This window comes from Aegilops tauschii, chromosome 7 (genome assembly GCF_002575655.3).
Source record: "Aegilops tauschii subsp. strangulata cultivar AL8/78 chromosome 7, Aet v6.0, whole genome shotgun sequence".
Lineage (NCBI taxonomy): Eukaryota > Viridiplantae > Streptophyta > Magnoliopsida > Poales > Poaceae > Aegilops > Aegilops tauschii.
Genome location: NC_053041.3, coordinates 231721674 through 231745138, shown reverse-complemented (window position 1 = coordinate 231745138; position 23465 = coordinate 231721674). Strand labels below are relative to the sequence as shown.

The 23465-nt window shown below is 40.8% G+C and overlaps 1 protein-coding gene across 2 annotated transcripts; it reads right to left on the bottom strand.

Moving 5' to 3' along the window:
* Positions 1-2671: 2671 nt before the first annotated feature.
* Positions 2672-10418, bottom strand: LOC109770362 (uncharacterized). 2 transcript variants are annotated; one of them, XM_020329069.4, is made up of 7 exons: positions 10038-10418; positions 9452-9927; positions 4409-5878; positions 4260-4310; positions 3888-4052; positions 3701-3760; positions 2672-3592 (listed from the first exon to the last, which is right to left on the bottom strand). In XM_020329069.4, the coding sequence occupies exons 3-7, from the start codon at positions 4493-4495 to the stop codon at positions 3341-3343; spliced, it is 615 nt and encodes a 204-aa protein (XP_020184658.2). In that variant the 5' UTR covers positions 4496-5878; positions 9452-9927; positions 10038-10418; the 3' UTR covers positions 2672-3340. The 2 variants fall into 2 exon arrangements, with proteins under 2 accessions (XP_020184658.2, XP_045087615.1); XM_045231680.2 differs by lacking the exons at positions 9452-9927; positions 10038-10418 and having other exon boundaries at positions 4409-6316.
* Between the last annotated feature and the right edge of the window lie 13047 nt (positions 10419-23465).

Here is a 23465-nt window from a genome sequence, read left to right as displayed (position 1 = left end):
TCTTGTGTGATCGTAGGATTTTTTTGAAATACTACGTTCCCCAACAGATGCGTGAGAAAAGGGAGGGGAAAAGGGTAGAACCTTGGATCAAACCTTGGTCTCCAGTGTGGAAGAATGATCCTTTAGCCACTGCGGTGCTTGTGTGACTGTGATATACTACGTGGGTATCATCTATATAAGAACTGAACACGACGACATATTTTTTTCACTTATGGATGGCATAGTAGGTAATTTATGGCAACTTTATGGTTAGGTTTATGACAGACGAGTAGAAGCGATAATCCCTTTATTAGTAGGTATAGATGTGGTCTTTAATGAGATCCTAAACTTTACTTGAATAAGCCAAAACGGTAATTGGCGACCATCGGTTGCGAACGATTTTGCAGTGACCCGTCGGATTTGTTTGCACGAATCCTGATGCAGGATCCATGCCACATCGGATCCCCAAACCTGTTTCGCTATAAGGAAAACACTAGCAAACCATATTCCAAAGTACTAGAGCCACCCCACTGGCTAGCAGCGCACCCCTTCGCCAGGGTCACCTGGGTTTGAATCCCAGACCCCCTTCTTTCCTTTTGTCACAAGATGGCATTTTCTATAGGGAAAAATCAACATGACATTTTTATAAACTTTCTAACCATGTCACATGGCATTTTTATTTATTATAAGAGATGGCATATTTATTTATATTAAGAGATAGCATTTTTTTATTAAGAGATGGCATTATTTATTTATTTTTCATAAGAGACGACATTCTTATAATAAGAGACGACATTTTTATATTAAGAGGTGGCATTTTTATTTACGAGATGAAATTTTTATTATTAAGAGATACTCCCTCCATCCCATATAAGATCGTTTTGTAAGCTAAGCATTCTTTATTAAGAGACGAAATTCTAATATTCGATCGATCAGCGGTCACTGGAGGTTCCCTCCCTCTCCCTGGCGATCCATCGGCGGATATTGGCGTCTTATATAAACTAGTAGCATGCCTCCGTTTATCGATGGCGAGGCGACCTCACTGCGCACCCCGACCCCATAAATGATACTCATTCCGTTTTTATTTACTCTGCATATTAGGTTTGATTGAAATCAAACTTCGTAAAGTTTGATCAAGCTTATAGAAAAAATATATAAAAATTTACCATAACAAATCTATATGATGTGAAAATTTATTCAATAATGAATCTAATGGTATTGATTTGTTATTGTATATGTTAATATTTTTGTTTATAAACTTTGTCAAAGTTATTACAAAGCTTGACTTTGGTCAAAGCTAATACGCGGACTAAATAAAAACGGAGGGAGTAACACTTATGTGGTATGACTTCGTTCGCAAAATTAGCACATCAGTTGTTCCTTCCCGTCAGCTAGAAGATACTGTTAAATTCTGCAATTATGCTCCCTTTCAGTTTGAAGGAAGTAACATCTTATCACAAAAACTGCGAAAGATCTGAATTCGAGGGTGCTAAAATAGCTTGGTTTCGGTTTGTTTACATGACTAAGCCCAGAAAATTGCATACCTCAAATCTCAGATTTACTTGTTTATTCTTTGCATCAGACTTGTGCTACGGTTAAAAAAAATCCACGACGTCAGTTCTGAATTGTGCCTCTTCTATGCAGTTTGTTAGAATAGTTAGGACTACTGATACAGCCAAGACACCGTTAGCTAAGTAAACCGGGGAGGAACAAAATGTAGCAAGGAATTGAAAATTGACACCGTTAGCTGGAGCATGAGAAAAACTGAAAATGAAATAGAACTTTAGCGCTATGGGCACGAAAACATGTACCATTGTGGGAGTGAGCCAGACAACGGCACCATAATTTATTTATTTTACACTAAGTAATTATCCATGCATTGTGATGGCAGTGTGATTTAACATCAATTATGTTAAACATGTGTCAGTTGTTCAACACTAATAGTGTCTAACATATATCTTTATGATCCTCACCCACATCATTCAGCATCATCAACTTCCTTTTTACGAGTAACTCACTTTTCTTCTTCTTTTCCACCGACTGTCTCTGTCTCCCCAATCCAAGGACTACCTTACCTATGTATTCACTTGTTCTTTTAAGGGTCATAATTGCGTACAATTCGGTACAAGCGAAGAAATATATCTGTCACAATCTTGTTTCCTCTAAACCAATTATTATAATTTTGCATGGCATAATCTAAATTCGTATGGCATAGATAGATTCAACTTGAGAATTGATGGGTCGGAGTAGTAATAATGGGTTACAAAATCTGCAACAGACACATTTATAACTCGCAACATGTAAGTTGCAAAATAGGGTCTTCCGAGGGGTTGGTGGAAAGTGAGGCGAGACTACCAACTCTTCTTTTAGAAGCAGAGATATCTTTGCCTCCTGATTTTTAAAGGAAGGAAGAAGGATTAGAGCGTCATGGATCGTGGCCTAATTAACCCGTGGCTAAAAAACCGGTTGAAAGAAAATCGGAGCATGGAAGGGTGAGAACGTGCCATCCTAGAAGGAGTTGGATGATAGAACATCATTCATTAACTCCCCTTCCCCTTTAATGATAGAGACGCCGATCATAAATAATAGGTTGATTATAGAAAAAATAAAACAGAAAAATAAAAATAAAAAGTGAAACATAGAAAAACAAAAGGAAACACACGCACACGTCAAATGGGCCGGCCTACTTTGTTACAGTTGATGTTTTGCTAAAATTTGATTTGATTTGAATGAGTTAATACATTACATTATTTTGGAAAAGTGCGGATTTGATTGAGTTAATACACGTGTCAAATGGGCCGGTTCAAATTGGTTGAGCTTGAGCGAAAGGTCACCTTTAAGACCCTCGTGGGCGTAATATTGGGTTTTCCGAAGGGTAGGTGGGAGGTGAGGCGAGACTACCAACTCACACTTTAAAAGTAGAGATAAATAAACCCTAAAAAAAGAAGTAGAGATAATAAAGCGGCAATTTTTTACCCTAAAAAAAAAGAAGATCGAGTTGCGATCGGTCACGTCCCGAAAACCTTATGGGACTGTCTAGGTCTCAGTCGACTGAGACTTCGTGAAGTCTCAGTCGGCTGACGTCACCTTTGGCAGATTAGGCCTGCTTCGCATGGGCTTGTGGTGTGGGCTTGCTTGTTTGTTTGTTTTCTGTTTTTGCTGTCTGTTTGGCCCGTTGTACCTGTGACCCTGCCCATGGACGTAGCAAACACACAACAAAAAAGCAAAAAGCCCATGTATAGCTAAACAAGAGGAAAACTTTTGCTCCTCTCCCAGTTGTACGTTCTCTCTGTCAGGTAAAACCCTGAAGGAATCCCCAACACAAACTCCACTAACTGAGCGTTGAGTGGAATGCTCTTGTTCAAAACAGTTGCTTCTGCTTGTGTGTCCACATTATCAGCAATCCACTGCACAAACCCCTGGGTACAGGACAGTCGACCAGCTCCAACAGATAGCCAAAACCACTGTTCCTAACAAGCTGGGCCCTGCGGTGGCTCTTCCACACGAGATTGACAATCTCAAAAAAGTATGGCACACTGCACCGGCTGTAAGCTTTAGTTGCAATCTCATCAATGGTGGCCTTTGTTGTGGTTGGGTCAATCCTTGCTCTCTGCTGCAAAAGAAATGTAGAAGGTAAAAAGGTGTGTGAATTTATTTGAGCTGGAAAACTATAAAAAATGGAACCCCAACTAATGAAAAAAAAGAAAAAGTAGTGATGTACCTTCTTTTTTCGTTCCAAAAGAGCTTCCCGTCGTTCTTTCCTTTGAGCACTCTTACTCAGCTGGCGGAGGGAAAAACAAAAAAATCCATTAGGTTGGGGCAAGAAAAAAGAGGCAACATAGTTCATGCATTATCTATTTTTTTAAACAACAAAAAAAGTGGATATTTATAGATAAATCGTTACACACCAATGTCAGAACTTCTTCATATAGCAAACCCTCTGATGCTTCAGTGTCAGTGATCTCGACATTATAGCTTCTCTCTTCTAAATCAGTATCTTTAACACAACTTATCTCCGCCTTCTTCATTTCTATCACTCCCAGGTTTCCCTCCTTCAACTTCAAAAGCTGTACCTGTGTGTGGCTGTGTTAAAAAAATGCATATGATACATTAGTGTTGCAAGTAACTTGTATATCTTGGAACATACTCTAGGCCAAAAAAGATAAACAGCAAATACAACACACATATGTTGCAGGTAACTTCCTTGTTCGCTCATGCTTACAAAAAAACAAAAGCAGCAGACTTTGTAAGCATACAAAGGGTGGTTGCATTTAACATACCACATTGTTTAGGCAATCTCTTTTTAAGTCTTTGGACTCCTTCATATGATCCTGTGCGAAAAAAAAGAAAATGATGATGAGATCCAAAACAAACTGTGCAAAAAAGAAGGGGTTAAATCAAAAACACAGAAAAAAGACCGAGTACGTACAATTTTAAGCTGTTGACCTAACCCTTCTTTCAAGGAGGACTTGGTTTTAGTTTCGATCTCGCGTTCAATCTGCATGCGGGCATCCATCAGACCCTGCTCATAAAAAAAAGAGGCACTAATTTATCCAAATATATATCACAAAAGTGGATTAACACAGAAAAAAAGGACAAAAATACCACTGGATACCCTCTCAAACTTTACTGTGCCAGTGAGCTAAGAAAAAAAGAAAAACTGCACAAAAATCATTCAATAAAGTTATGCATCAGAGAGTGTTGTGTCGATCTTAAATCTAAATTCAGATTAGGGGAAATCAAACACAAAGGTTGAGATCATTTCGGTTAGTAGGGCGGGCTTGAGAAAAGGTAATGCTCAGTGAGATGCAGGAGGCCCAAGACAAAAAATCCATATAAAGAATCTGTGAATGTTTGTTTTACTAGTTACGAGTACATTAACAAATCCCAAACGTGCTTTTCTTTGGGCTTGCTTCATCTTAGCCAGCAGCTTTGGGATGATGATAGTTCCGATGTTGGCAATATTACGAGATGCCCTAATTAGCCATGATGAATAGCGGCAATCTCCTATCTCTACAGAGACAACAGGTAGTTGACTAGAAAAAAGGGTAAAAACTATCAACTACAGTGGGATTAAAAAACACTTGCGAATGATGTTGTTTCCCTTCCCGCACTGGTCTCTAAATGATGTAACGTATCTTCAGAAACCAGTGAGAGAAAATGAAAAAGCATGTCTCACCCTCGACTTGAGTGAAGGAACGGAGTCTGGCTAGAAATGGCCAGCAAATCAACTATGACATACTCTCTCTTTAGTACAAAGACATTTTTAGAGTAAAATAGTACTACGTATAACCCCACACTGGCGCAGCCTGATGTATAACACCACACTGGCCCAACAAAATCAATTATCTCAGTATGCCGAATGCCTCAGAAAAATTCAAACAAGCATTGGCAATGCTCAGTGCAAGCACGCAACTGAGCAGACATCAGTACATCACAGCAGAATTCAAAAATAGTTACCTTTGAAAAAAATACGAGGTCGAGCTAAAACAAAAGCACTAATACGCTCCCCTCAGATTCGTGATTCGCACCAATAAAAAAGCAGGAAAAAATATACTTCTAACTAGTGAGGATGGTTAATCCATTCACATATTTCTACTTGTAACTAGTAAAAGGAAACACTCCCAGATTTTCTTATGGAAAATGTAAAACATCAATTGTCTGTTTTTGGCAGTTCACCTCATCAGCAGGGCGCGAGGACTCTGGAGGGGCGCTCGGATCGCCGAGCATCTCCTCACGGGTGTCGCCGAGCATCTCATCGCCGGCGAGTTCCGGCGCGGAAACCCCGCCCCCGTGATGTGGCTTCCTTCCTCTCCCGTTTTCTCTCTGTGTTTCAATTCGAACAGTGCCGTTGGGTGGCCTCTAGAAAGATGTTGAGCCTGGATCCACATTCCAGTGACTTAAAAAAGGAAAAAAAAAGAAAACAGCACACCGTGTAAAGTCACTCCTTTCCTTCACAAAAAAGCATTGAAAAAATGTATATGAATTAAAAAAATATGAAAAAAAGAAAAATACACAAACTAGTTGTGAGATCAGGTGCTTGATTTGTGTTTGCGGACATGGCGGAAAACGGCGGTACTAGGGTGCTCGTGTGAAACATAGTGAGGGTAGAGGATTCGTGGGGGAGCTGCCCCATTCCGACCAAGAAAAAAAGTCTACTTGTGAAAAAAAATGTTTGTAAAACGACATGCAACTGCCCCATGTCTCTCGACACGCCCCCTTCGACAAAACAAAAGTCCCCCCTAGTTGCTACCAATCTAGAAGACATGCAGTTGCGTGCCTAGTGTGGGACATGCAATTAGGCCCCATGTCTCTCGGCGCCCCCCTCCAACAAAACAAAGCCCCCCTAGTTGCGAGCAAAACTAGAAGACATGTCATTGCACGCCTAGTGTGGGACATGCAACTGGTCCCCATGCCTCTCGACGCCGCCCCCTTCTGACAAAACAAAGACCCCCTAGTTGCAACCAAACTAGAAGACATGCAGTTGTGTGCCAATTGTGGGACGTGCAAACTGTCGCCTCTCCCCGTACAAACAAGCAATGGAAGTCGAGTTGCAACCAAGTTATAAGGCATGCAGTTGCAACTAAGTTAGAAGACATGCAGTTGCGTGCCTAGTGTGGGACATGCAACTTGCCCAATCTCTTTCGACGCCGCTCCCTCCGACAAAACAAAGCCCCCCCTCGTTGCGAGCAGACTAGAAGACATGCAGTTGCATGCCTAGTGTGGGACATGCAACTGGACCCCATGCCTCTCGACGTCGCCCCCTCCGACAAAACAAAGACCCCCTAGTTGCGACCAAACTAGAAAACATGCAGTTGCGTGCCCATTGTGGGACATGCAGCTGACGCCTCTCCCTGTACAAACAAGAAATGGAAGTCGAGTTGCAACCAAGTTATAAGGCATGCAATTGTGACCAAGTTAGAAGACATGCAATTTCATGCCTCCTGTGGGACATGCAGCTGGGCTTCATGTCTCTCAATGCCGGCCCATCCGACAAAAGAAAAGCCCCCCCAAGTTGCGACCAAGTTAGAAGACATGCAGTTGCGTTCCTAGTGTGGGACATGAAACTGGGCCCCATGCCTCTCAACGCCGCCCCTCCGACAAAACAAAGACCCCCCCCAGTTGCGACAGAACTAGAAGACATGCGGTTGCGTGCCCATTGTGGGACATGCAGCTGGCGCCTCTCTCCGTACAAACAAGAAATGGAAGTCGAGTTGCAACCAAGTTATAAGGCATGCAGTTTTGAGCTCCTGTGGGACATGCAGCCGGGCCCCATGTCTCTCGATGCCGTCCCATCCGACAACACAAAAGGCCCCCTCCCTCCCCGAGTTTCAACCAAGTTAGAAGACATGCAGTTGCGTTCCTAGTGTGAGACATGCAACTTGCCCGGTCTCTCCCGACGCCGCTCCCTCCGACAAAACAAAGCCCCCCTAGTTGCGACTAAACTAGAAGACATGCAGTTCCGTGCCTGGTGTGGGACATGCAACTGGGCCCCATGCCTCTCGACGCCGCCCCATTCTGACAAAACAAAGACCCCCCCAATTGCGACCAAACTAGAAGACATGCAGTTGCGTGCCCATTGTGGGACATGCAAACTAGCGCCTCTCCCCATACAAACAAGAAATAGAAGTCGAGTTGCAACCAAGTTATAAAGCATGCAGTTGCGACCAAACTAAAAGACATGCAGTTGCATGCCTAGTGTGGGACATGCAACTGGGCCCCATGCCTCTCGACGTCGGCTCCTCCGACAAAACAAACACCCCCTAGTTGCGACCAAACTAGAAGACATGCAGTTGCGTGCCCATTGTGGGACATGCAACTAGCGCCTCTCCTCGTACAAACAAGAAATGGAAGTCGAGTTGCAGCCAAGTTATAAGGCGTGCAGTTGCGACTAAGTTAAAAGACATGCAGTTGCGTGCCTTTTGGGGGGCATGCAACTAGGCCACCTCTCTCCCTTGCTGTCGCCCCCTCCGACAAAACAAAGGCCCCTGCAGTTGCGACCAAGCTAGAAAGACATTGCAGTTGCGTGCCCATTCTGGGACATGCGACTAGCACCTCTCCCCGTATAAACAAGAAGTGGGAGTCAAGTTGCAACCAGGTTGTAAGGCATGCAGTTGCGACCAGGTTAGAAGACATGGAATTCCGTGCCCGTTGTGGCACATGCAGCTGGGCCCCGTGTCTCTCGATGCCATCCCATCTGACAAAACGAAAGGTCCCCCCTAGTTGCGACCAAGTTAGAAGACATGCAGTTGCATGCCTAGTGTGGGACATGCAACTTGCCCGATCTCTCTCGACGCCGCTCCCACCGACAAAACAAAGCCCCCCCCCCCGAGTTGCGACCAAACCAGAAGACATGTAGTTGCATGCCTAGTGTGGGACGTGCAATTGGGCCCCATGCCTCACGATGCCGCCCCCTTCCGACAAAACAAAGCCCCCTAGTTGCGACCAAACTAGAAGACATGCATGCAGTTGCGTGCCCATTGTGGGACATACAACTCGCGCCTCTCCCCGTACAAACAAGAAATGTAAGTCGAGTTGCAACCAAGTTGTAAGGCATGCAGTTGCGACCAAGTTAGAAGACATGCAGTTGCGTGCCTACTGTGGGACATGCAGCTAGGCCCCACGTCTCTCGAAGCCGCCCCATCCGATAAAAACAAGGACCCCCTAGTTACGACCAGGTTAGAAGACATGTAGTTGCGTGCCTAGTGTAGGACATGCAACTAGGCCCCATCTCTCTCGACGCCGCTCCCTCCGACAAGACAAAGGTCCCCCCTCCCCCCCTCGAGTTGCGACCAAACCAGAAGACATGCAGTTGCATGCCTAGTGTGGGACATGCAACTGGGCCCCATGCCTCTCGACGCCAGCCCCTCCGACAAAACAAAGATTCCCCCAGTTGCGACCAAACTAGAAGACATGCAGTTGCATGCCCATTGTGGGACATGCACCTGGCACCTCTTCCCGTACAAACAAGAAATGGAAGTCGAGTTGCTACCAAGTTATAAGGCATGCAGTTCCGATTTTTCTGAATCTCCCACCATCCACACAAATACCGACAACCCCCTGTTCTTCAAACGGCGTGGCAACAACAACTTTCTTGGGTATTTTCTATGCATCATGGAAAAAACACAAAAACAGAGACAAGTATGTGAGTGTTTTTATCAAAACCATGAAACTTCCTTTTGTCTCTGAACCATTTAAAAAAAGGTAAAAAACACAATTTAGATTTTTTTGCTTGATAAGCGTATTGAAAAAAAAACTGAGCATGAATACATGTTCAAACATACTTGCAGATACTAAAAACTCCTACAAACAAATCTTATATTTTTACTTATGCAATTTCCAATTCATAAATCATATTACCCCACCCCTTCTCTTCCCTAGGAATCAGATTTGCATTATGTGTTCAGATATATATACTTGTAGCATACCCATATAGAAGGAAAAAATAAAAAAGGAAAAAAGAGATACATACCATCATGCCCAAACAATTGTCTGTCCTTGTGAGGCGGTGAACGAAAGGAAACCCGATGAAATCATCACTGAGAGGCAGCAGCCCTTGTAGCTGAAAACACTCTGTCTCATTAAGTAGAAGCCCCCTGATGCGAACAATGCCTTCACCATCATCGCTTGAAGCTTCTCCATCCTCATCATCTGAATCTGAATCTTCAATGGGATCACCCTCTTCCATAGGCTGTTCATCTTCGGAGCCGCTGCCCACTTGGATCACACAAATAGCTGCCCTAGGCGAAGGTTCATCCAGGAAGAACACCACCATCTGACCCTTCCCTGGCTTGTTGTCATCATAGAACTTCCTCCAACCGCTCCCATACATAGCACTCTTTGTACGACCCTTTTAACACTTTACAGTGTATGTCCTTTGGTTTGCCACAAAGTCACCTTCTCTCTAGTCACATTATTGAAACGGACCCTTTCATTGCAAGGCACAACCTGATTTGAACACAAAATAAAATAAAAAATACAAAAAGTTAGGAGTGATGTCACGACAAAAGATATGAGTATTGTGATGACATTAGTACAAAAAGTTAGGAGTGAGTTACCCCTGCATTGTTGAACTCCTCCCATGCAAACATGCTGAAACCGCTTCCCTTGCTCTCATAGTTGCAATGGTTAAAACAAACTCCACAAACCTCCTGTGCACATCCAAAAAGAAAGCAAAGAATAAAATAAATTAGAATGGATAACTCACTAAAAATAACAGTTTACAGTGTCATTTCTTTGATCTCAGAAACAAATATATATTTCACCATGTATTCATGCAACTTTATGACTGTGAAAAAGCCGAAAAACTATGCTTACCAGATGGTACAACCAAAAAAAATTACATATTAAAAAAGTGCTTCTGCCGTAAAATGCTAGTGGTTCAGTTTTGGGAAAAGAGAGAACGAAAAGTATTGTTGTACATGTGGTTACGATTACACTCTTCTGAAATAGGAAATACAAACAAAAAGTAGTTTTCAAATAGCTTCACACAGGGTCCATCAGGTTCCTGGAGTTAAAAATCCCTGCCCACCCAAATGACAAAATCTTGCTTTTTAATACGTTTTTATGACTAATTCACAATACGATGCTAATCCAGGCTAATATATTTCATTTCTTGCTACTCGACATATCAGAAAGTACTCCTGTGAGGTCATGAGTCTAAACTCTGAACTAAAAGTACCTACATAGAAATTGGTGGTGCTACTAGTACTACTTCCAGTAAATTTTTTTACAAAAAGGTACTAATCACTCTGTTATAGCTACTTGGCTTTACTGCTAGTTCTAATCAGTGCCACAGAAGTAACTGGGTTGCGCTTGAAAAATCTAGAAAACAAAAGAGAAAGACGACACCACATACGCTGCTAGCGGATTTGAATCAATCAACTGATCGTTAGTTGACTATCAACATACCATCATTGTCATATTGCTTTGCATGATCATGTAGTTGGCATAGTATTTGTGGCAAGGCCACCAATCATCTTTTTTATACATGTCACTATTGATCATTGCACATCCTGGTAAACCGCCGGAGGCATTTATATAGAGTCATATCTTGTTCTAGTATCGAGTCATAATTCTTGAGTTGTAAGTAAATAAAAGTGTGATGATCATCATTATTAGAGCATTGTCCCATGTGAGGAAAGGATGATGGAAGTTATGATTCCCCCACAAGTTGGGATGAGTCTCCGGACTTTATAAAAGTTAAAAGAGGCCAAATAAGCCCAAACAAAAAAACAGACTAAAGAGAGAAGGTACAATGTTACTATCCTTTTTCCACACTTGTGCTTCAAAGTAGCACCATGATCTTCATGATAGAGAGTCTCCTATTTTGTCACTTTCATATACTAGTGGGAATTTTGCATTATAGAACTTGGCTTGTATATTCCAATGATGAGCTTCCTCAAATTGCCCTAGGTCTTCATGAGCAAGCAAGTTCGATGCACACCCACTTAGTTTCTTTTTGAGCTTTCATACACTTATAGCTCTAGTGCATCCGTTGCATGGCAATCCCTACTCACTTGCTCGATATCAATTGATGGGCATCTCCATAGCCCATTAATTTGCCTAGTTTATGTGCGACTTTCTCCTTCTTTTTGTCTTCTCCACAACCACCATATTCTATTTCCACCTCTAGTGCTATATCCATGGCTCACGCTCATGTATTGCGTGAAAGTTGAAAAAGTTTGAGAACATCAAAAGTATGAAACAATGCTTGGCTTGTCAGCAAGGTTGTGCATGATGAAATACTTTGTGTGATGAAGATGGAGCATAGCCAGACTATATGATTTTCTAAGGATAACTTTGTTTGACCATGTTATTTTGAGAAGACATGATTGCTTTATTAGTATGCTTGAAGTATTATTGTTTTTACGTCAATATTAAACTTTTGTTTTGAATCTTATGGATCTGAATATTGTTGCCACAATAGAGAAGATTGCATTGGTAAATTTGTTAGGTAGCATTCCACATCAAAAATTCTATTTTTATCATTACCTACTCGAGGACGAGCAGGAATTAAGCTTGGGGATGCGTGATACGTCTCCAACGTATCTATAATTTTTGATTGTTTCGTGGTATTATATTATCTCTTTTGGATGTTTTATATGCATTAATATGCTATTTTATATTATTTTTGGGACTAACCTATTAACCTAGAGCCCAGTGCCAGTTTATGTTTTTCCTTGCTTTTGAGTTTTACAGGAAAGGAATATCAAACGGAGTCCAAATGGAATAAAACTTTCGTGATGATTTTTCTTGGACCAGAAGACACCCAGAAGACTTGGGGAGGGGGTCAGAAGACTCACGAGGAGTCCACAAGCCCTCAAGATGCGCCCTAGGGGGGCTGGCTTGTGGTCCCCTCGGGAGTCCCCCAACCCTAATCTTTGCACTATAAATTCCCAAATATTCCCCCAACATCAGAAGTGCCCACCAAAATACTTTTCCGCCACCGCAAGCCTCTGTTCCCGTGAGATCCCATATTGGGGCCTTTCGCGATCTGCCGGAGGGGGATTCGATCATGGAGGGCCTCTACATCAACCTTGCTGCCCTTCCAATGATGCGTGAGTAGTTTACCACAGACCTTCGGGTCCATAGCTAGTAGCTAAATGGCTTCTTCTCTCTCTTTGATCTTCAATACAATGTACTCCTCGATGTTCTTGGAGATCTATTCGATGTAATACTCTTTTGCGGTGCGTCTGTTGAGATCCCATGAATTGTGGATCTATGATCAGATTATCTATGAATATTATTTGAGTCTTCTCTGAACTCTTTTATGCATGATTAAGATATCTTTGTATTTCTCTTCGAGCTATCGATTTGGTTTGGCCAACTAGATTGGTTTTTATTGCAATGGGAGAGGTGCTTAGTTTTGGGTTCAATCTTGCAGTGTCCTCACCCAGTGACAGAAGGGTAGCGAGGCACGTATTGTATTATTGCCATCAAGCATAAAAAGATGGGGTTTATATCATATTGCTTGAGTTTATCCCTCTACATCATGTCATCTTACTTAAAGCGTTACTCCATACTTATGAACTTAATACTCTAGATGCATGCTGGATAGCGGTCGATGTGTGGAGTAATAGTAGTAGATGCAGGCAGGAGTCGGTCTACTTGTCACGGACGTGATGCCTATATTCATGATCATTGCCTTAGATATTGTCATAACTTTGAACTTTTCTATCAATTGCTCGACAGTAATTTGTTTACCCAACGTATGCTATCTTCAAGAGAGAAGCCTCTAGTGAAACCAATGGCGCTCGGGTCTATTTTCCATCATATATTTTTAGATCTATATACCAAAAAACACAAAAATACTTTGATGCACTTTATTTATATTTACTTTAGTTTGCTCTTTTATTTATCTTTTATATCTATCACTTTTAGATCTCACTCTTGTTCGTGGCCGTGAAGGGATTGACAACCCTTTTCGCATTGAGTGCAAGTGTTTGTTAGTTTGTGCAGGTGCATAGATTGGAGACTTGCTTGTGGCTCCTACTGGATTGATACCTTGGTTCTTAACTGAGGGAAATACTTATCTTTACTTTGCTGCATCACCCTTTCCTCTTCAAGGGAAAAATCTACGCAACCTCAAGAAGTAGCACTTACCATGGCAGAAAGTCTCAAAGGAGGACACCGGCGAGCACAAGACGCTGCGTCCACGACATCTGGATGATGGCACAGTGCAAGGGCTACAAGGGTGCAAGTTGTGTGTTTAGCAGAAGGACACCCATGGGAAGAAGACCAGTCCCTTCCTTTGGAAATAAACTGATGGTTTGCTCCTTTCAATTTTGAGAATGAGTTGAGTCACAACAGTAGGAGGGGGCGGGGAAGTAGCGGAGGTGAAGATGTGCGAGGATGATAACTCAGGGAGAGGACTAGGTATGCCATGTTAAACATTACAACAAGAGGACTGATCTGCGAGAGAAAACCACAAGGAGACGGGGACATCTAGCAGTCAACAACATGGCGAGGAGGACGGCAGTGTCACCTGACGTAAAAAGTGGTAAACAAGTCCATACTTGGTGATACGTCTCTGTCGTATCTATAATTTGTGATTGTCCCATGCCAATATTATACGACTTTCACATACTTTTGGCAACATTTTATATGATTTATTGGACTAAAATATTGATCCAGCGCCCAGTGCCAGTTCCTGTTTGTTGCATGTTTTTTTGTTTCACGGAATACATATCAAACGAAGTCCAAATGCGATAAAAATTTACAGAGAATTATTTTGGAATATATGTGATTTTTGGGAGGTGGAATCAACGCAAACGAAGGCCCACGGCCTCCAGAAGACACTAGGGCGCGGCCTGCCCCCTGGCGTGTGGTGGTGCCTTGTGGGCACCCCGTAAGTTGGTTGGGGCTCTACGTCGGGCGCAAGGAAGCTTATATCCGAAAAAATCGTGTTAAAATTCCAGCGCAATCGGAGTTACGGATCTCCGAGAATTTAAGAAATGGTGAAAGGCCCGAAAACAGGAATGCGAAACAGAAGATAACAGAGAGATAGATCCAATCTAGGAGGTGCTCTTGCCCCTCCCCCGCCATGGAGGCCATGGACCAGAGGGGAAACCCTCCTCCCATCTAGAGGGAGGTGATAGGTCTCCAACGTATCTATAATTTTTTATTGTTCCATGCTGCTATATTATCATTCTAGGATGTTTTACAATCATTTTATAGCAACTTTATATCATTTTTTTGGACTAACCTATTGACATAGTGCCCAGTGCCAATTGCTGTTTTTTGCTTGTTTTTTACTTCGCAGGAAATCAATACCAAACGGAGTCCAAACGCAGCGAAACTTTTTGGTGATTTTTTCCGGACCAGAAGACACACGATGGGCCAAGAAAGTACCTGAGGGGGGCTCCGAGGGTAGCACAACCCACCAGGACGCGCCTAGGGGCCCAGGCCCGCCTTGGTGGGTTGTGCCCACTTCGGCCACCTCCCGCACCGCCTCTTTGCTCTATAAAAAACCCAATATTTCAAAAACCCTAGGGGAGTCAACAAAAATCAATTCCAGCCGCCGCAAGTTCCAGAAACCACAGATTCAATCTAGACACCATCACGGAGGGGTTCATCATCCTCATTGGTGCCTCTCTGATGATGCGTGAGTAGTTCATTGTAGACCTACGGGTCCGTAGTTAGTAGCTAGATGGCTTCCTCTCTCTTTTGGTTCTCAATAAAATGGTCTCTTGGAGATCTATTTGATGTAACTCTTTTTGCGGTGTGTTTGTTGGGATCCGATGAACTTTGAGTTTAGGATCAGATCTATGTTTTTATCCATGAAAGTTATTTGAGTTTTTTTGATCTCTTATATGCATGATTACTTATAGCCTCATATTTGTTCTTCGAATCTTTTGTTTAGTTAGGCCAACTAGATTGATTTTTCTTGCCATGGGAAGAGGTGCTTTGTAATGGGTTCGATCTTACGGTGCTTGATCCCGGTGACAGAAGGGGAACCGACACATATGTATCGTTGCTATTAAGGATAACAAGATGGGGTCTATTTCTACATAAATAGATCTTGTCTACATCATGTCATCGTTCTTATTGCATTACTCCGTTTCTCCATGAACTTAATACACTAGATGCATGCTGGATAGCGGTCGATGTGTGGAGTAATAGTAGTAGATGCAGGCAGGAGTCGGTCTACTAATCTTGGACGTGATGCCTATATAATGATCATTGCCTGGATATCGTCATAATTATTTGAAGTTCTATCAATTGCCCAACAGTAATTCGTTTACCCACCGTATGCTATTTTTCTCGAGAGAAGCCACTAGTGAAATCTACGGCCCCCGGGTCCATTTTCTCATCATATACTTCCAGATCTATTTTGCTATTTGCCTTTTTATTTATTTGCAGCTTTTATTTTCAGATCTATATTATTAAAAACCCAAAAATACCTTGCTGAATTTTATTTGCTTTTATTTGCATCTATCAATCTAGTACAATTTTATCCCGTCAACTTGACAATATCTAGCATCGTTACCCGAAAGGGATTGACAACCCCTTTAACACGTCGGGTTGCAAGTATTTGTTCTTTGTGTGCAGGTACCGCTTACATAGTGTTGCATGATTCTCCTACTGGTTCGATAACCTTGGTCTCATCAATTAGGGAAACACCTACCGTTGATGTGTTGTATCATCCCTTCCTCTTTGAGGAAATACCGACGTAGTTCAAGCAAACATCAAAAGGAATTTCTGGTGTCGTTGCCGGGGAGGATCAAGTCAAGATAGTCTCCCGACAACTCGCCAGTTTCTGGCGCCGTTGCCAGGGAGACATCATCAACATCTACCAGGTTCCTAATCACTAATCTCATCTCCTTGCAATTTACATTATTTGCCATTTGCCTCTCGTTTTCCTCTCCCCCACTTCACAAAAATTTGCCGTTTTATTTGCCTCATTTTTTGTTCGCCGTTTTCTCGTCAGATCTCTTATTTGCTTGAACTTGTCACCATGAGTGACTTTGGCATGGCAGAAATAGATGGTGGCCTAACTCCTAAAATTGGACGATCTGGCAATCTGGATGCTAAAACTTTTGTTTTGAGGCAAGGGAATATTATGGGAAAAGAATATATCCAAGAATTTTTCAATTGTGTCGGAAATTTAACTCTTGATGATGCTCCTATACTTAAAAGAACAAAATCTTATGCAGAAGCTATTTCAGCACTAGTTCTGATACTTGGAAAAAAAATCATCCGTACCCATCCTACCTTGCAAAGATTGTTTTATGAGTTACCTGTTATAAAGAATCCCAAAGCTAAAAAAGTTGGCTACCCTCGTTCTTATGAATGAATTTGACTACATAATACATGAAGCTAGGGAAATCTTTGATTTTTATGGTATGAACCGTGAAAAACCGGTGATAGATGAGATCCTTTGTAATAGTGATTATATGTTAAGACACTTGCTTGGAAATAATCAATTTTTTGATGAGAATCTAAAAAAGGAAGTCCCTGTTTTAGATATAATCCAACAAGTTTTCAATGATATTAATCAACACTATTCTTGGATTGTTGCCGGAAATCAAAGGGGATACGATGATAAGCAACTTGATAGTGCTAAAGTCTCTATGGATGAGGTGTTTTATGTTGTCTTTGCAAAACCACGTGACAAAAACACTTCCAAGGGATCTAGAAATAAAGATGGCAATACTAAGATCTTTGCTTTATGCCTAGCTAGGGGCGTAAAACGATAGCGCTTGTTGGGAGGCAACCCAATCTTTATCTTTTTGCTTTTTCGTTTTCTTGCTGTTTTCCAATAAATATATAAAGATGCCCCTGATTAGATGTGTTTTTATGTTTTAATTAGTGTTTGTGCCAAGAGAAGCCTTTGGGATCATGTTGGGTGATAGTTGATTTGATCTTGTTGAAAAACAGAAACTTCTGTGCTCAGTAAAATAATTTTCATAAATCACAGAAACGTGCTTCTGCTCTGCATTTTTTACACATGATTTATATACAAATTTCCCACGTTTTCCTAATTATTCAGAATTTTTGGAGTTACAGAAGTATACGAAGTTTCCTGATTACTACAGACTATTCTGTTTTTGACAGATTCTGTTTTTCTTTGTGTTGTGTGCTTGTTTTGATGATTCTATGGTTTCCTTTGAGGAGTTTTTGCCATAGGAAAGTTGGCATACAATACATATAATGCAAAAATAAAATATGAATGGGTTTGCAACAGTACTTAGAGTAGTGATTTGCTTTGTTATACTAACGGATCTCACATAGGTTTTCTTGAGTTTTTGAAGTTTTCAAGTTTTGGGTGAGATCACGATGGATGAAGGAATAAGGATTAAGATGAGCCTAAGCTTGGGGATGCCCCATGGCATCCCAAGCTGTTATCCAAAGAGAAGCAAGCAACTAAGCTTGGGGATGCCCGAGTGGCATCCCCTCTTTCTTCTAACGACCATCGGTATTTTACTTGGAACAATATTTTTATTCGTCACATATCATGAGTTTTTCTTGGAGCGTCTTGTATGATATGAGTCTTTGATTGCTTTGTTTTTTATTTTGTGTCATCAATCCTTGCTGGACACACCAATTTGAGGGAGCCAAAATTATGCTATGGCTTGTTGGAATTGCACTAGTGCTTCACTTATATCTTTTTGAGCACGGTGTGCTTTATTATTTTTGAAGAAATGCTCTCATGCTTCACTTAGATTTATTTGAGAGTTAGTAATTTTTTTTAGAAATTCTCTCGTGCTTCACTTAAATTATTTTGAGAGAAGAAATTTTTATGCTCATGTTCTTCACTTAGATTTGTTTGAGCTATCAATAGCAACATATGAAATTAGTCCCAAAGTGATAGATATTCAAGAGGGATATAATAAAAACTTTCATGAAGATCATTGGACAAAATAAACTTGATTGCTTGTAATAGTTTTGCGATATGTTGATATAATATGTGAGTCATGTTGATGAGTAATTATGCTTTAGTAAGAATATTGGTATTAAGGTTTTTGATTCCCTATGCAAGCACGAAAGGCAATAGTTATGCGATGAAATTACATCCTACTTGTGGTGCATTATTCGGTGTTAGTTATGCTTAATGCTCGCTTATGTGATTTTTCGTTTCTTGGTTGGATGCTTCTCAATCTTTTGCTAGCCTTCATTTGCACTAAGTATGATCACTACTTGTGCATCCAAAATCCTTAAACCCAGTTTTGCCATATGAGTCCACTATACCTACCTATATGCGGTATTTCCGTGCCGTTCTAAGAAAATTTGTATGTGCCATCTCTAATTTCAAAATAAATTTACTTTTTGTTTGCTCGTACTGCTCATGAAACGGTAGGGGGTGGCTGCTACCTCTTGAGCATGCGTTGGTTTTCCCTTGAAGAGGAAAGGGTGATGCAGCAAAGTAGCGTAAGTATTTCCCTCAGTTTTGAGAACCAGGGTATCAATCCAGTAGGAGACAATGCACAAGTCACCTAGTACCTGCACAAACAATCAAGAACCTTGCAACCAACGCGATAAAGGGGTTGTCAATCCCTTCACGGTCACTCGCAAAAGTGAGATCTAATAAAGATAGTAAAGTAAATATTTTTGGTATTTTTGTTGTATAGATTGGAAAGTAAAGATTGCAAAATAGTAAACGAGATGTGATGTAAATAAAAGAGATGCAATATAATAAGAAAGAGACTCGGGGGCCATAGGTTTCACTAGTGGCTTCTCTCAAGATAGCATGTATTACGGTGGGTGAACAAATTACTGCCGAGCCATTGATAGAAAAGTGCATAGTTATGAAGATATCTAGGGCAATGATCATGAATATAGGCATCACGTCCGTGTCAAGTTGACCGAAATGATTCTACATATACTACTATTACTCCACACATCGACCGCTATCCAGCATGCATCTAGAGTATTAAGTTCATAAGAACAGATTAACGCATTAAGCAAGATGACATGATGTAGAGGGATAAACTCAAGAAATATGATATAAACCCCATCTTTTTATCAACGATGGCAATAATACAATACGTGCCTTGCTGCCCCTACTGTCACTGGGAAAGGACACTGCAAGATAGAACCCAAAGCTAAGCACTTCTCCCATTGCAAGAAAGATCAATCTAGTAGGCCAAACTAAACCGATAATTCGAAGAGACTTGCAAAGATATCAAATCATGCATATAAGAATTCAGAGAAGAACCAAATAATATTCATAGATAAACTTGTTCATAAATCCACAATTCATCGGATCTCGGCAAACACACCGCAAAAGAGTATTACATCAAATAGATCTCCAAGAACATCAAGGAGAACTTTGTATTGAGAATCAAAGAGAGAGAAGAAGCCATCTAGCTAATAACTATGGACCCGAAGGTCTGTGGTAAACTACTCACGCTTCATCAGAGAGGCAATGGTGTTGATGTAGAAGCCCTCCGTGATCGATTCCCCCTCCGGTAGATCGCCAGAAAAGGCCCCAAGATGGGATCTCATGGGTACATAAGGTTGCGGTGGTGGAAAAGTGGTTTTGTGGCTCTCCCTGATGTTTCTAGGGTATAAGAGTATATATAGGCGAAAGAAGTACGTTGGTGGAGCTCCGAGGGGCCCATGAGGGTGGGGGCGCAGCAACCCCCTGGGCGCGCCCTCCTGCCTCGTGGCTTCCTCGCGGAGTTCCAGACTTCAACTCCAAGTCTTCTGGTTTGCTTTTAGTCCAAGTAAGATCATCGCGAAGGTTTCATTCCGTTTGGACTCTGTTTGGTATTCCTTTTCTGCAAAACTCTAAAATAGGCAAAAAAAAACAGAAACTGGCACTGGGCCTCCGGTTAATAGGTTAGTCCCAAAAATAATATAAAAGAGCATATTAAAGCCCATTAAACATCCAAAACAGATAATATAATAGCATGAAACAATCAAAAATTGTAGATACGTTGGAGACGTATCAAGCATCCCCAAGCTTAATTCCTGCTCGTCCTCGAGTAGAAATGATAAAAATAGAATTTTTGATGTGGAATGCTACCTAAGATAATTATGAATGTAATTTTCTTTATTGTGGCATGAATGTTCAGATCAAAAACATTCAAGACAAAAGTTTAATATTGACATAAAAACAATAATACTTCAAGCATACTAACGAGGCAATTATGTCTTCTCAAAATAACATGGCCAAAGAAAGCTTATCCCTACAAAATCATATAGTCTGGCTATGCTCCATCTTCATCACACAAAATACTCAAATCATGCACAACCCCAATGACAAGCCAAGCAATTGTTTCATACTACTGATGTTCTCAAACTTTTTCAACTTTCACGCAATACATGAGCGTGAGCCATGGACATAGCACTATAGGTGGAATAGAATATGGTGGTTGTGGAGAAGACAAAAAGAGGGAGATAGTCTCACATCAACTAGGCGTATCAACGGACTATGGAGATGCCCATCAATAGATATCGATGTGAGTGAGTAGGGATGGCCATGCAATGGATGCACTAGAGCTATAAGTGTATGAAAGCTCAAAAAAGAAAACTAAGTGGGTCTGCATCCAACTTGCTTGCTCATGAAGACCTAGGGCATTTGAGGAAGCCCATCGTTGGAATATACAAGCCAAGTTCTATAATGAAAAATTCCCACTAGTATATGAAAGTGACAACATAGGAGACTCTCTATCATGAAGATCATGGTGCTACTTTGAAGCACAAGTGTGGTAAAAGGATAGTAGCATTGCCCCTTCTCTCTTTTTCTCTCTTTTTTTCATTGGCTTGTTTGGCCTCTCTTTTTTTCTCATGGGCTTCTTTGGCCCCCTTTTTTTATTTCCTCACATGGGACAATGCTCTAATAATGAAGATCATCACACTTTTATTTACTTACAACTCAAGAGTTACAACTCGATACTAGAACAGAATATGACTCTATATGAATGCCTCCGGCGGTGTACCGGGATGTGCAATGAATCAAGGGTGACATGTATGAAAGAATTATGAAAGGTGGCTTTGCCACAAATACGATGTCAACTACATGATCATGCAAAGCAATATGACAATGATGAAGCGTGTCATAATAAATGGAACGATGGAAAGTTGCATGGCAATATATCTCGGAATGGCTATGGAAATGCCATAATAGGTAGGTATGGTGGCTGTTTTGAGGAAGATATATGGTGGGTTTATGGTACCGGCGAAAGTTGTGCGGCACAATAGAGGCTAGCAATGGTGGAAGGGTGAGAGTGCGTATAATCCATGGACTCAACATTAGTCATAAAGAACTCACATACTTATTGCAAAAATATAGTAGTCATCGAAAGAAAGTACTATGCGCATGCTCCTAGGGGGATAGATTTATAGGAAAAGACCATCGCTCGTCCCCGACCGCCACTTATAAGGAAGACAATCAAAAAATATCTCATGCTCCAACTTCGTTACATAACGGTTCACCATACATGCATTCTACGGGACTCACAAACCTCAACACAAGTATTTCTGAAATTCACAACTACTCACTAGCATGAATCTAATATCACCATCTTCATATCTCAAAACAATCATAAGGAATCAAACTTCTCATAGTATTCAATGCACTTTATATGAAAGTTTTTATTATATCCCTCTTGGATGCCTATCATATTAGGACTAAATTCATAACCAAAAGCAAATTACCATGCTGTTCTAAAAGACTCTCAAAATAATATAAGTGAAGCATGAGAGATCAATAATTTCTATAAAATAAAACCACCACCGTGCTCTAAAAAGATATAAGTGAAGCACTAGAGCAAAATTATCTAGCTCAAAAGATATAAGTGAAGCACATAGAGTATTCTAATAAATTCCGATTCATGCGTGTCTCTCCAAAATGTGTGTGCAGAAAGGATGATTGTGGTAAACTAAAAATCAAAGACTCAAATCATACAAGACGCTCCAAGCAAAACACATATCATGTGGTGAATAAAAATATAGCCTCAAGTAAAGTTACCGATAGACGAAGACGAAAGAGGGGATGCCTTCCGGGGCATCCCCAAGCTTAGGCTTTTGGTTGTCCTTGAATTTTACCTTGGGCTGCCTTGGGAATCCCCAAGCTTAGGCTCTTGCCACTCCTTATTCCAAAATCCATCAAATCTTTACCCAAAACTTGAAAACTTCACAACACAAAACTTCAACAGAAAATCTCATGAGCTCTGTTAGTATAAGAAAATAAACCACCACTTTAAGGTACTGTAATGAACTAATTATTTATTTATATTGGTTTTAAACCTACTGTATTCCAACTTCTCTATGGTTCATACCCCCCGATACTACTCATAGATTCATCAAAATAAGCAAACAACACACGAAAAACAGAATCTGTCAAAACAGAACAGTCTGTAGAAATCTGTATCATTCGAATACTTATTTAACTCCAAAAATTCTGAAATAAATTTGTGGACGTGAGGAATTTGTCTATTAATCATATGCAAAAAGAATCAACCTAAAATCACTCTCCAGTGAAAAATGACAGTTAATCTCGTGAGCGCAAAAGTTTCTGTTTTTTACAGCAAGATCGCAAAGACTTCACCCAAGTCTTCCGAAAGGTTCTACTTGGCACAAACACTAATTAAAACATAAAACCACATCTAAAAAGAAGCTAGATGAATTATTTATTACTAAACATAACCTGAAAATCAAAAGCAAAAATAAAATTGGGTTGCCTCCCAACAAGCGCTTTTCTTTAAAGCCTTTTTAGCTAGGCATTGGTAATTTTAATGATGCTCACATGAAAGACAAGAATTGAAGCGAAAAGAGAGCATCATAAAACATGTGACAAACACATCTAAGTCTAACATACTTCCTATGCATAGGCATTTTGTAAGCAAACAAATTTTCAAGGCAAGAAAAAACTAGCATATGCAAGGAAGAAGAAAGAGACGATAGCATTCTCAACATGAAGAGAGGTAATTTAGTAACATGAAAATTTCTACAACCTTATTTTCCTCTCTAATAATAATTACATGTAGGATCACAAGAAAATTCAACAACATAGCTATCACATATAATATTCTCTT

What these genes read in the sequence shown, in the direction of transcription:
- LOC109770362 (XM_020329069.4), bottom strand. Translation starts at nt 4,495, where the DNA reads ATGGATGCCCGCATGCAGATTGAACGCGAGATCGAAACTAAAACCAAG. An exon ending in GAGATTGCCTAAACAATGTG is followed by an intron (nt 4,053 to 4,259) that starts GTATGTTAAATG and finishes AGCCACACACAG; the next exon opens with GTACAGCTTTTGAAGTTGAA. An exon ending in ATGAAGAAGTTCTGACATTG is followed by an intron (nt 3,761 to 3,887) that starts GTGTGTAACGAT and finishes TCCCTCCGCCAG; the next exon opens with CTGAGTAAGAGTGCTCAAAG.